Genomic DNA, 14,037 nt, shown 5'->3' on the forward strand with positions numbered 1-14,037 from the left:
CCACCACTCCTGGCTAATTTTTTGTATTTTTAGTGGAGATGGGGTTTCACCGCGTTAGCCAGGATGGTCTCGATCTGCTGACTTCGTGATCCGCCCGCCTCAGCCTCCCAAAGTGCTGGGATTATAGACATGAGCCATGCCCTTGGGTTTTTACATAGTGTCAGCTTTTACTTTAATGCCAGGGATTTTGTTCCTATCTAATAATGTCATTTAATATATTTTTCATGTAGAATGTGCAGAAAAGCTGTTTGACTTGGTGGATGGTTTTGCTGAAAGCACCAAACGTAAAGCAGCAGTTTGGCCACTACAAATCATTCTCCTTATCTTGTGTCCAGAAATAATCCAGGATATATCCAAGGATGTGGTTGATGAAAACAACATGAATAAGGTAAGGAGGGCAGAATTATTTCCATTATATCTAGATGTGAAGCAGTTTATTTTACTCGAGGTGTGTATTACTTTAGGCTTATTATTTCAGCAAGCTATTTCAGGGCACCATTTAAATTATTTTAGGTTTCTTTGTTTGATGGACTTAGAAGACACATACTCATACATAATTTTATTTGGCAGAGGGATAAATAATACCAGTCAATGATCAAAGATTTAAAATAATCCCTTAGTTTCATTCTTTTATCTGAGAAGACTAAATGGTACCTCTGTTAATATTAAATGTAGTTTCTCTAATATTCACTGCAAGGATTGCCCTACTTGACTTCATCACTTTTATAGTGTGTTATTTGCATGTACTTAGGTGTGTGTCCATATGGTGCTACTGAAATTATGTAGTAACTCATTTGAGGTATTTTAGAACAGTTTTCAAAGAATTTTGCCAGGAAGGTAAGGCTCTTGCATATACCATCTGTAGTGAAATTGGCACCGTGACACCTGGTAATTCTAGGAGGCTCTTAAAATTTTTTTAAATAATCACCTAGGTGATTGAAAAAAAAAAAAGAACTGAGTATTAATCTTAGAGTTTTACTGAAATTTCAATATGCAGTTTGTTTTGCAAATAATTTTTTTTTCATTTTTTGCTGGTTTTGGAGAAATACTCTTAGGTGGCTAAACATGAGATGGGTTCCTTCATGGTTTGCCTGTAGATGGAGATGTTCAGAATCAGGTCAATGATTTATTACTTTGTAGAAGTATTGGGTAGGGAATGTATACATTAAAGGGTAAATAAATGAACCAGGTAATCCTTGAGAGTCTGTGATTGTGTGTTACTCCACTTAGGTGTATATCTCAACTTTTCCATTATGAGGACACCATTTTTCATGGTAGATTGTTTTGGAGCCCTTCAAAATAGTAGGTATGATGATAAATACTGAGTGTCAACTTGATTGGATTGAAGGATATAAAGTATTGATCCTGGAGTATCTGTGAGGGTGTTGCTAAAGGAGGTTAACATTTGAGCTGTGGGCTGGGAAAGGCAGACCCACCCTTAATCTGGGTGGGTACCATTTAATCTGCTGCCAGCATGGCTAGAATATAAGCTGGCAGAAAAATGTGAAAAGAGAGATGGGCCTAGCCTACTAGCCTACATCTTTCTCCTGTGCAGGATGCTTCCTGCCCTCAAACATCAGACTCCATGTTCTTCAGTTTTGGAACTTGGACTGGCTTTTCTTGCCTCTCAGCCTGCAGACAGCCTATTGTGGGACATTGTGATTGTGCGAGTTAATACTTAATATGCCATTTATATAAATATTCTGTTAGTTCTGTCCCTCTAGAGAACCCTAATAGAGATTTTGGTACAAGGAGTGGTTCTAGAGGAACAGAATATTAAGGATGGAGTTTTTTTGGAGGTTTCTAGAGTTTGCTGCTTAATATGATTAGACCCCCAAATGCTAAGGACTCTACTTCTAATAGTGTAGAGAACACTGATAGTCGTCGGCATGAACTGTTGAGAGAATTATGCAAAATAAATGCATTTGACACTCCTGATTCACCCCTAGTAACAGGCAAGGAGTTTAGTGACTCTATATATAATACCTTTGACCATATATGGAGAACCAAACAACATAATGAAGCTGGTTGGTTGCTCCTAAATTCGGTGGACAAAGTGATGAAAGAAAATGATGAACTCAGGGATTCTGTGTCCCGGCTTCAGAAGCAGATACTGCTCAGATTGCCCTGAGTGAGAGTCTTAGCTCCTGTAGAGAAATAACTGAAATTGTGGAAGAACAGATACAAGCTCTTACCGTGCAAGTGTCTGACATACAATGAAAGGTGCGTGCACAGTCTCGCTAGGTGTCTACTGTTAAAGTAAGGGCATTGATTGGAAAAGAATGGGACCCTGCAACTTGGAAAGGGGATCTGTGGGAGGACCCTGATGAATCTGGGGACTCTTGAGTTTGTAAACTCTGATGAACCTTTTTTGCCAGAAGAAATAGCTTCCCCATTCCCAGTAACGGCAGCATCCCCTCCTGGAGCCATGCTGCCATCAGCCTTTGCACCTTTGTCTGAAGAGAGAAACCCTGCGCTGCCTGAGACAACAGTGATGGCCTCCCCTGAGGCAATTGCCAAGCAAGATAATGTTGATTCTCCTCAGGAACCACCCCCAACATCCCTGTTTGCTTCTAGACCTATAACCAGACTAAAGTCCTGGCAAGTCCCTAGAGGTGAGGCTGAGAGTGTGACCCATGAGGAGGTGCACTACACTTGAAAAGAACTGCTTGAGTTTTCTAATTTATATAAACAAATCTGGAAAACAGGCATGAGAATAGATAGTAAAGGTGTGGGATAATGATGGAAGGAAAATAGAGTTGGATTGGGCTGAATTTATTTATTTGGGACCACAAAGTAGGGACTCTGCATATAATGTTGCAGCTTGGGGAGTTAAAAAAGGTTCTAATAGATTATTTGCTTGGTTAGCTGATATATGGATTAAAAGATGGCCCACTGTGAGTGAGCTGGAAATGCCTGATCTCACTTGGTTTAATGTAGAGAAAGGGATCTAAAGGCTTAGGGAGATTGGGATGGTGGATTAGTCATTTTAGACCTACTCATCCCAACTGGGAGGGTCCAGAAGATATATCCTTGACCAATGCCTTGAGAAATAGATTTGTGAGGGCAGCACCTGCATCTCTGAAGAGCCCTGTAATTGCTCTTCTCTGTATGTCAGATCTGACATTGGGAACCACAGTCACTCAACTACAAAATTTAAATACAGTGGGAATAATTGGCTCCTGAGGTGGCAGGAGCCAAGTGGCAACTCTTGACCGTCAAAGGCAAGGTGGGCATAGCTGCCTTAATGGACAGCACAGGCAAAGCAGCAATTAGACCAACACCCCTGATGAACATCAATGCAAAAATCCTCAATAAAATACTGGCAAACCGGATTCAGCAGCACATCAAAAAGCTTATCCACCATGATCAAGTGGGCTTCATCCCTGGGATGCAAGGCTGGTTCAACATTCGCAAATCAATAAACATAATCCAGCATATAAACAGAACCAAAGACAAGAACCATGTGATTATCTAAATAGATGCATAAAAGGCTTTTGACAAAATTCAGCAGCCCTTCATGCTAAAAACGCTCAATGAATTCGGTATTGATGGAACGTACCTCAAAATAATAAGAGCTATTTATGACAAACCCACAGCCAATATCATACTGAATGGGCAAAAACTGGAAAAATTCCCTTTGAAAACTGGCACAAGACAGGGATGCCCTCTCTCACCACTCCTATTCAACATAGTGTTGGAAGTTCTGGCTAGGGCAATCAGGCAAGAGAAGGAAATCAAGGGTATTCAGTTAGGAAAAGAAGAAGTCAAATTGTCCCTGTTTGCAGATGACATGATTGTATATTTAGAAAACCCCATTGTCTCAGCCTAAAATCTCCTTAAGCTGATAAGCAACTTCAGCAAAGTCTCAGGATACAAAATTAATGTGCAAAAATCACAAGCATTCTTATACACCAGTAACAGACAAACAGAGAGCCAAATCATGATGAACTTCCATTCACAATTGCTTCAAAGAGAATCAAATACCTAGGAATCCAACTTACAAGGGATGTAAAGGACCTCTTCAAGGAGAACTACAAACCACTGCTCAGTGAAATAAAAGAGGACACAAACAAATGGAAGAACATACCATGCTCATGGATAGGAAGAATCAATATCGTGAAAATGGCCATACTGCCCAAGGTTATTTATAGATTCAATGCCATCCCCATCAAGCTACCAATTCTTCACAGAATTGGAAAAAACTGCTTTAAAGTTCATATGGAACCAAAAAAGAGCCCACATCTCCAAGACAATCCTAAGTCAAAGAACAAAGCTGGAGGCATCACACTACCTGACTTCAAATTATACTACAAGACTACAGTAACCAAAACAGCATGGTACTGGTACCAAAACAGAGATATAGACCAATGGAACAGAACAGAGTCCTCAGAAATAATACCACACATCTACAGCCATTTGATCTTTGACAAACCTAAGAGAAACAAGAAATGGGGAAATGGTTCCCTATTTAATAAATGGTGCTGGGAAAATTGGCTAGCCATAAGTAGAAAGCAGAAACTGGATCCTTTCCTTACTCCTTATACGAAAATTAATTCAAGATGGATTAGAGACTTAAATGTTAGACCTAAAACCATAAAAACCCTAGAGGAAAACCTAGGTAGTACCATTCAGGACATAGGCATGGGCAAAGGCTTCATGTCTAAAACACCAAAAGCAACGGCAGCAAAAGCCAAAATTGACAAATGGGATCTAATTAAACTAAAGAGCTTCTGCACAGCAAAAGAAACTACCATCAGAGTGAACAGGCAACCTACAGAATGGGAGAAAATTTTTGCAATGTACTCATCAGACAAAGGGCTAATATCCAGAACCTACAAAGAACTCAAACAAATTTACAACAACCCCATCAAACAACCCCATCAAAAAGTGGGCAAAGGATATGAACAGACATTTCTCAAAAGAAGACATTCATACAGCCAACAGACACATGAAAAAATGCTCATCATCACTGGCCATCAGAGAAATGCAAATCAAAACCACAATGAGATACCATCTCACACCAGTTAGAATGGCGATCATTAAAAAGTCAGGAAACAACAGGTGCTGGAGAGGATGTGGAGAAATAGGAACACTTTTACACTGTTGGTGGGATTGTAAACTAGTTCAACCATTATGGAAAACAGTATGGCGATTCCTCAAGGATCTAGAACTAGATGTACCATATGACCCAGCCATCCCATTACTGGGTATATACCCAAAGGCTTATAAATAATGCTGCTATAAAGACACATGTGGCACTATTCACAATAGCAAAGACTTGGAATCAACCCAAATGTCCATCAGTGACAGACTGGATTAAGAAAATGTGGCACATATACACCATGGAATACTATGCAGCCATAAAAAAGGATGAGTTTGTGTCCTTTGTAGGGACATGTATGCAGCTGGAAACCATCATTCTTAGCAAACTATCACAAGAACAGAAAACCAAACACCGCATGTTCTCACTCATAGGTGGGAACTGAACAATGAGATCACTTGGACTCGGGAAGGGGAACATCACGCACCGGGGCCTATCATGGGGAGGGGGGAGGGGGGAGGGATTGCGTTGGGAGTTATACCTGATGTAAATGACGAGTTGATGGGTGCTGATGAGTTGATGGGTGCAGCACACCAACATGGCACAAGTATACATATGTAACAAACCTGCACGTTATGCACATGTACCCTAGAACTTAAAGTATAATAATAATAAAAAATAAATTAAAAAAAAAAAAAGAATAGTCTGACTCGTTTAGAGCTCTGGCATTAGCTAATTAGTCATGGTGTTCCTAAAAATGAAATTGATAGGAAGCCTACTGCACTCTCACTTAATTTATACAAGCAGAAAACTTCTAGGTTGAATGAACAAAAGACTAATTTGAATTATAAAAAACAGAATTATGACTCCTCAATCGGTTTCCAGACCCAGAACCTCTTGAATGAAAGCTGGGGTCGGGTCCCCTTGAGGAAAGACCCCACTGTATTAGTGACAGTTTATGCAGTGAATCTTTCTCCCATCCTTCCCCAAGGAGACCTCTGGCCTTTTACCAGGGTAACTGTGCACTGGGGAAAGGGAAATGATCAGACATTTTGGGGACTACTGGACACTGGCTCTACGCTGACATTGATTCCGGGAGACCCAAAATGTCATTGTGGTCCTCCAGTTAAAGTAGGGGCTTATGGAGGTCAGGTAAATTAATGGAGTTTTAGCTCAGGTCTGACTTACAGTGGGTCCCTGGACTCATCCTGTGGTCATTTCCCCAGTGCCAGATGCATAATTGACATAGACATACTTAGCAGCTGGCAGAACACCCACATTGGCTCCCTGACTGGTAGGATGAGGCCTATTACTATAGTGGGAAAGGCCAAATGGAAGCCATTAAAGCTGCCTCTAACTAGAAAAATAGTAAATCAAAAACAATATTGCATCCCTGGAGCGACTGTGGAGATTAGTGACACCGTCAAGGACTTGGAAAGACTCAGAGGTGGTGATTCTCCCCACATCTTCGTTCATCTCTTCCATTTCGCCTGTGCAGAAGACAGATGGGTCTTGGGGAATGACAGTGGATAATTGTTAGCTTAACCAAGTGGTGACTCCAATTGCAGCTGCTGTTCCAGATGTGGTTTCACTGCTCGAGCAAATTAACACATCTCCTGGTACCTGGTGTGCATCCATTGACTTGGCAAATACCTTTTTCTCCATTCCTGTCCATAAGACCCATCAGAAGCAATTTGCCTTCAGCGGAGGTAGGATATACCTTTACTATCCTACCTCGGTGGTGTATCAGCTCTCCAGTTCTGTGTCATGATCTTACTTGGAGAGACCTTGATCGAGTTTCACTTCCACAACATATCGCACTGGCCCATTACATTGATGATATTATGCTGATTGGATTCAGTGAGCAAGCAGTAGCAAATGCGCTGGACTTATTGGTGAGACATTTGGATGCCAGAGAATGGGAAATAAATCCGACTAAAACTCAGGGTCCTTCTGCCTCAGTAAAATTTCTAGGGCTCCAGGGGTGTGGGGCCTGTCAAGATATTCTTTCTAAGGTGAAGGATAAGTTGCGGCATTTGGCCCCTCCTACAAAAAAGAAAGAGGCACAACGCCTAGTGGGCCTATTTGAATTTTGGAGGCAACATTTCTCATTTAGGTGTGTTACCCTGGCCCATTTATCCAGTGACCCAAAAGACTGCCAGTTTTGAGTGGGGTCCAGAACAGGAGAATGCTCTGCAGCAGGTCCAGGCTGCTGTGCAAGCTGCTCTGCCACTTGGGCCATATGACCCAGCAGATCCAATGGTGTTTGAAGTGTCAATGACAGATAAGGATGCTGTTTGGAGCCTTTGGCAGGCCCCCGTAGGTAAATCACAGCGGAGGACTCTAGGATTTTGGAGCAAGACCCTGCCGTCTTCTGCAGATAACTGCTCTCCTTTTGAGAGACAGCTCTTGACCTGTTACTGGGCTTTGGTGGAAACTGAACGTTTGACTGTGGGTCTTCAAGTCACTGTGTGACCTGAACTGCCTATCATCAACTGGGTGCTTTCTGACCCATCTAGCCATAAAGTGGGCCATGCACAGCAGCATTCCATCATCAAATGGAAGTGGTACATACAAGATTGGGCTCAAGCAGGTCCTGAAGGCACAAGTAAGCTACACGAGGAAGTGGCTCAAATGCCCATGGTCTCCACTCCTGCCACCCTGCCTTCTCTTCCCAACCTGTACCGATGGCCTCATAGGGAGTTCCCTATGATCATTTGGCAGAAGAAGAGAAGACTAGGGCCTGGTTCACAGATGGTTCTGTACAATATGCAGACACCACCTGAAAGTGGACAGCTGCAGCACTTCAGCCCCTTTCTAGGACATCCCTGAAGGACAGCAGTAAAGGGAAATCTTCCCAGTGGGCAGAAATTTGAGCATTGCACATGGTTGTACACTTTGCATGGAAGGAGAAATGGCCAGATGTGCAATTATATACTGATTCATGGGCTGTAGCCAGTGATTTGGCTGGATGGTCAGGGATTTGGAAGAAGCATGATTGGAAAACTGTTGACAAAGAGATTTGGGGAAGAGGTATGTGGATAGACCTCTTTGAGTGGTTAAAAACTTGTGAAGATGTTTGTATCTCTGTGAGTGCTCACCAGTGGGTGACCTGAGCAGAGGATTTTAATAATCAAGTGGATAGGATGACCTGTTCTGTGGATACCACTCAGCCTCTTTCCCCAGCTACCCCTCTCCTCGCCCAATGGGCCCATAAACAAAGTGGCCATGGAGGCAGGGATAGAGGTTATGCATGGGCTCAGCAACATGGACTTCCGCTCACCAAGGCTGGCCTGGCTACTGCCACTGCTGAGTGCCCAATTTGCCAACAGCAGAGAACAACGCTGAGCCCTCGATCTGACACCATTCCTCGGGTTGATCAGCCAGCTACCTTCTGGCAGGTTGATTATAGTGGACCTCTTCCATCATGGAAAGGGCAGAGGTTTGTCCTCACTGAAATAGACACTTACTCCTGATATGGGTTTGCCTATCCTGCACGCAATGCTTCTGCCAAGATTACCATCCATGGGCTCACAGAATGCCTTACCCACCGTCATGGTATTCCACACAGCATTGCCTCTGACCAAGGCACTCACTTTATGGCTAAAGAAGTGTGGCAGTGGGCTCATGCTCATGGAATTCACTGTTTTGTGTTTTTGTTGTTGTTGTTGTTGTTTGGTTTTTTGAGACGGAGTCTCGCTCTGTTGCCAGGCTGGAGTGCAGTGGCGCGATCTCGGCTCACTGCAACTTCCGCCTCCTGGGTTCAAGCGATTCTTCTGCCTCAGTCTCCCAAGTACCTGGAACTACATGCATGTGCCACCATGTCCAGCTAATTTTTGTATTTTTAGTAGTGATGGAATTTCACCATGTTGGCCAGGATGGTCTTGATCTGTTGACCTTGTATCCACCCGCCTCGGCCTCCCAAAGTGCTGGGATTACAGGTGTGAGCCAGTGTGCCTGGCCACACTGGTCTTACCATGTTCCCCCACCATCCTGAAGCAGCTGGATTGATAAAACAGTGGAATGGCCTTTTGAAGTGACAATTACAACGCCAACTAGATGACAGTACTTTGCAAGGCTGGGGCAAAGTTTTCCAGAAGGCTGTGTATGCCCTGAATCAGTGTCCAATATATGGTACTGTTTCTCCCATAGCCAGTATTCATGGGTCCAGGAATTACTCACCATCACCCCTAGTGATCCACTAGAAAATTTTTGCTTCCTGTTCTTGCGACATTACGTTCTGCTGGCCTAGAAGTCTTAGTTCCAGAGGGAGGAACGCTGCCACCAGGAGACACAACGACGATTCCATTAAACTGGAAGTTAAGATTGCCACCTGGACACACTTTGGGCTCCTCCTACCTTTAAGTCAACAGACTAAGAAGGGAGTTAACAGTATTGGCTGGGGTGATTGACCCTGACTATCGAGATGAAATCAGTCTACTACTCCACAGCGGAGGTAAAGAAGAGTATGCGTGGAGATCCATTAGGGTTTCTCTTAGTATTACCATGTATTACCATGCCCTGTGATTAAGGTAAATGGGAAACTACAACAGCCTCATCCAGGCAGGACTACAAATAACCCACACTCAGAGGAATGAAGGTTTGGGTCACTCTACCAGGAAAAAAACCACCACCTGCTGAGGTGCTTGCTGAAGGCAAAGGGAATACAGAATGGGTAGCCGAAGAAGGTAGTCATCAATACCAGCTGCAACTGCATGACCAGCTGGAGAAACCAGGACCGTAATTGTCATGATTATTTCCTGTTCCTTTTGTTAAAAATGTTTGTGCATGTATACACCTGTACTAAGAAAATATCTTCATTTTATTTCCTTTTTCTTTTATCATATGGCTTAAGATTTATTGACTTCACATCAGCATTTAAGTAGTATTAACTTTTAGTATTTGGGTTGGGATAGATGTGTTTCTGGTTGTACGAAGGATAGTTGTATTATGTTAGGCATAATTATGACCTTATTATTGTCTTTATTTGAAGATCGTGTATGATCTCAGGAGATGTGTATGGGTTCAAGTTGACAAGGGGTGGACTTGTGATGGTTAATACTGAGTGTCAACTTGATTGGATTGAAGGATACCAAGTATTGATCCTGGGTGTGTCTGTGAGGGTTTTGCCAAAGGAGATTGACATTTGAGTCAGTGGACTGGGAAAGGCAGACCCACCCTTAATCTGGGTGGCTACCACCTAATCGGCTGCCAGTGTGGCTAGAATATAAGCAGGCAGAAAAATGTGAAAAGAGAGATGGGCGTAGCCTCCCAGCCTGCATCTTCCTTCTGTGCTGGATACTTCCTGCCCTCCAGCATCGGACTCCAAGTTCTTCAGTTTTGGAACTTGGACTGGCTCTCCTTGCTCCTCACCCTGCAGCAGCCTGTTGTGAGACCACGTGATCGTGTGAGTTAATACTTAATAAACTCCCCTTTATATAAGTATCTATTCCATTAATTCTGTCCTCTAGAGAACCCTGACTAATACAGTAGGGTGTTTTGTTTTGTTGTTTATTGGAAAAATAGAAATAAATAAAAAGCTATAAATTCAGTAGTACTCTTGAGTGAATTTACATTTTAATAATCACAACTGTAGCTTTCTAAGTGTTTATTGGTTATTTGTATATCTTCAGGGAATTGCTAATTTTTCCATTGAATTGTTGTCTTTTTTTTTTTTGAGATGCAGTCTCACTCAGTCGCCCAGGCTGGAGTGCAGTGGTGCGATCTCGGCTCACTGCAAGCTCCGCCTCCCAGGTTCACGCCATTCTCCTGCCTCAGCCTCCCAAGTAGCTGGGACTACAGGCGCACGCTGCCATGCACGGCTAATTTTTTGCATTTTTAGTAGAGACGGGGTTTCACCGTGTTAGCCAGGATGGTCTCAATCTCCTGACTTCATGATCCTCCCACCTCGGCCTCCCAAAATGCTGGGATTACAGGCGTGCGCCACCACGCAAATTGTTTGTCTTTTATTGATTTGTAAGGGTATATGTGTACATTTTTATTTGGTTTCGTTTTTAAACTTTATGAGTTCTTTTTACTATATAGATATTTACAATTTGCATGTAGTCACCTCAGCCTTGTTCTTTTTTGTCTCCTAGCTTTTTTGGTCAGACTTCTCTTCCCACAAGATATTAGTCATTTTATTGAGATATAATTCACATACCATAAAATTTATGTTTTTGAAGTGTAAAATTCAGCGATTTTACTACATTAACAAAGTTGTACAATCATCACCATTGTTTCTGTGCAGAACATTTTCATCTTCCCAAAAAGAAACCCGTTAGTAATCACTTCCCCCCATTCCTCTCGCCTCACTCACAACTAGTAATCTAGTTTGTCTCTATAGATTTACTTATTCTAAACTAGACATTTCATATAAATGGAATCATTCAGCGTGTGACCTTTTTGTCTGGCATGTGCCAAGATTTTTGAAGTATGCTTTTTAATATTTCTCTGGTATTTTCTAGATTTAAAAGTTTAGATTTTTATATCTTTCTGTATTTTTAAAAAAGTATTATTTATTTATTTATTTTGAGACAGAGTTTCACTCTCGTTGCCCAGGCTGGAGTGCAATGGCACGATTTCGGCTCACTGCAACCCCCACCTCCTGGGTTCAAGCGATTCTCCTGCCTCAGCCTCCTGAGTAGCTGGGATGACAGGCGTGCACCACCAGGCCTGGCTAATTTTGTATTTTTAGTAGAGATGGGGTTTCTCCATGTTGTTCAAGCTGCTCTCGAACTCACGACCTCAGGTGATCCGCCTGCCTTGGCCTCCCAAAGTGCCAGGATTACAGGCATGAGCTACTGCGCCTGGCTAAAAAATATATTTAAAAAAATGTATTACAAAAAAAAATAGCTGGATGTGGTGGCAGGCGCCTGCGATCCCAGCTACTCTGGAGGATGAGGCAGGGAGAATTGCTTGAACCTGGGAGGTGGAGGTTGCCATGAGCTGAGATCATGCCACTGCACTCCAGCCTGGGTGACAGAGCGAGACTCCATCTCAAAAAACAAAAAAATAAAAAATAAAATAATAAAATAAAATAGTATTCTCACCCTTTTCTACTCACATTCCCTCTAAGCTAGTTAGTGTTATTGGCTGGTATGTATTCTTCCACTCACATCTATTTACCCATACATTCAAATGCAAAGTACACATACATACGTAGGGTGGTGTTGGTTGTATTTTAAAATGAAATTATTTTATGCACATTACTCCCCCTCGTTATTTATCTAAGAAAGTATTTTAGCTGTTCCTCAAAATAGTTGATAGAGATCTAACACATTCCTTTCAATATTAGGTAACATTCTGTTACACTAATGAGCCTCATTTACTCAGCCATTTTGCTGAATGGGTGGATATTCAGATGTTTTCAGTTTTTTGACACTATAGCTAAGCCTTAAGTAAATATCTTTTTAATATATTCTTGTTAACTGATGCTCTTAATTCTATAGATTAGAATCCAAAAACTGGGGGTTCCTGTGTTGAGAACATTTGCATTTAAAATTTGTAATAGTTATTACTAGATTTACATTCCCCAGTAGTTGCAGCAGGTCACAGTTTCATCCGCACTGAATTGCCTATTTTCCTGCATTTTTATCAGGATTAGCTATTGTTCAGTCTTTAAAATTTTTGCCACACTAATAAAGTAAGATAGTATCTCATCTCAGGTATTCTTACCTTCTCTTTCAGAGGTAAACTGTGTGATGTGATGGATATGTTAATTACCTTGATTGTGGTACTTATTTTAGAATATATAAGTTTATCAGAACATCATGTTGTACACCTTAAATATATACAATTTTTATTTTTCGATCATACCTCAATAAAGCTGAAAAATGGCATTCAGAAAGGAAGCAAACAGTATATTAAAAATATGTCATAAATTTTCAAGCATAGAATGATAGCATAAGATTAGGAACAAGAATATGCATATAGATTAAACATATCTGTGAATATTAATCCATAAATACGAATGTTGAAGGTGTTACAGTCTTGAAGAAAATGAAAATTATGTTGTGTACCTATAATATGAAAATAAAAAAATCACACAGAGGCATATACCTTCTCTCAAGGATGTATACTCGAGTATACATATTATTTATAATTGCCTAAATTTGAAAACAGCCCAAGTGTCCATCAGCTGGTGAATGAATAAACCAATGGTGATGCCTTGAAGCCATGGAATACTATTCAGCAATAAAAAGGAACTAACTACTGACTTGGCAACATGTGTAAATCTCAAAAATATTATGCTAAGTGAAAGAAGCCTGGCTCAAGAGATGACATGCTATGTGATTTCTTAAAACTTCTAGAGAAGACAAAATTCAGGACAGAAAGCAGATAAGTGGATGTCAGGAGTGGGAGTTAGGGGAGGAAATTTATTGCAAAGGAGCAGTAGGTGATTGATTGTGGTGATGATTGAAATGTTCTATGTCATGATTGTGGTTGTGGTTACATGACTATTCTGAAAGTTCGTATTTAATAAGTGATATAAAAGAAAAAAGTATTGACCTAAACATTAATTTTCCAAATGAGAGCACTAATTAAAATTCTCAGATACTGAGAACAAAGATAGTATCTCATTGTAATTTTTATTCTTTTTAAGGTTACTGAGGTTTGGAAACAGTTCATATGTTTCTTTGCCATTTGCATGTTTTCTTTTGCAGGTGTCTGTTGACTTCTTTACCTATTCTGTTATGTTGCTTCCAGTTCCTTATGAATTTGTGAAATTTTTTGTATATTAAGAGCAGTAATCCTACATTTTTAGTCTGTAAATATTTTCCAGTCACCTGTTTCTTTTGACTGTAGTATCTTTTTTTAAAAAGAAATATTTGAAATGTACAAAGAATGTAACAGTTCCCCATACTCCTGTTAACATTTTTATATTTTGCTCGTCTTTTGAGAAATTTATATATGTGTCCACGAAAAGAGTCAAACTCTATAAAATATTTTAAGAGATTTATTCTGAACCAAATATGAGTGACACAGCCCTC

The 14,037-nt window shown here is 41.0% G+C and overlaps 1 protein-coding gene across 8 annotated transcripts in view; it reads left to right on the forward strand.

Annotated features, from left to right (window-relative positions):
* The window catches only part of LOC105485209 (neurofibromin 1), a 291,308-nt gene that overhangs the window by 94,681 nt on the left and 182,590 nt on the right, over window positions 1–14,037 (forward strand). For all 8 annotated transcript variants that reach the window (XM_011747440.3, XM_011747435.3, XM_011747438.3 and 5 more), the window contains exon 8: window positions 231–388. In XM_011747440.3, the coding sequence (XP_011745742.2) occupies window positions 231–388 (158 nt within the window). The remainder of the gene's footprint in view (window positions 1–230; window positions 389–14,037) is intronic.

Source organism: Macaca nemestrina, chromosome 17 (assembly GCF_043159975.1).
Source record: "Macaca nemestrina isolate mMacNem1 chromosome 17, mMacNem.hap1, whole genome shotgun sequence".
NCBI classification, from domain to species: domain Eukaryota; kingdom Metazoa; phylum Chordata; class Mammalia; order Primates; family Cercopithecidae; genus Macaca; species Macaca nemestrina.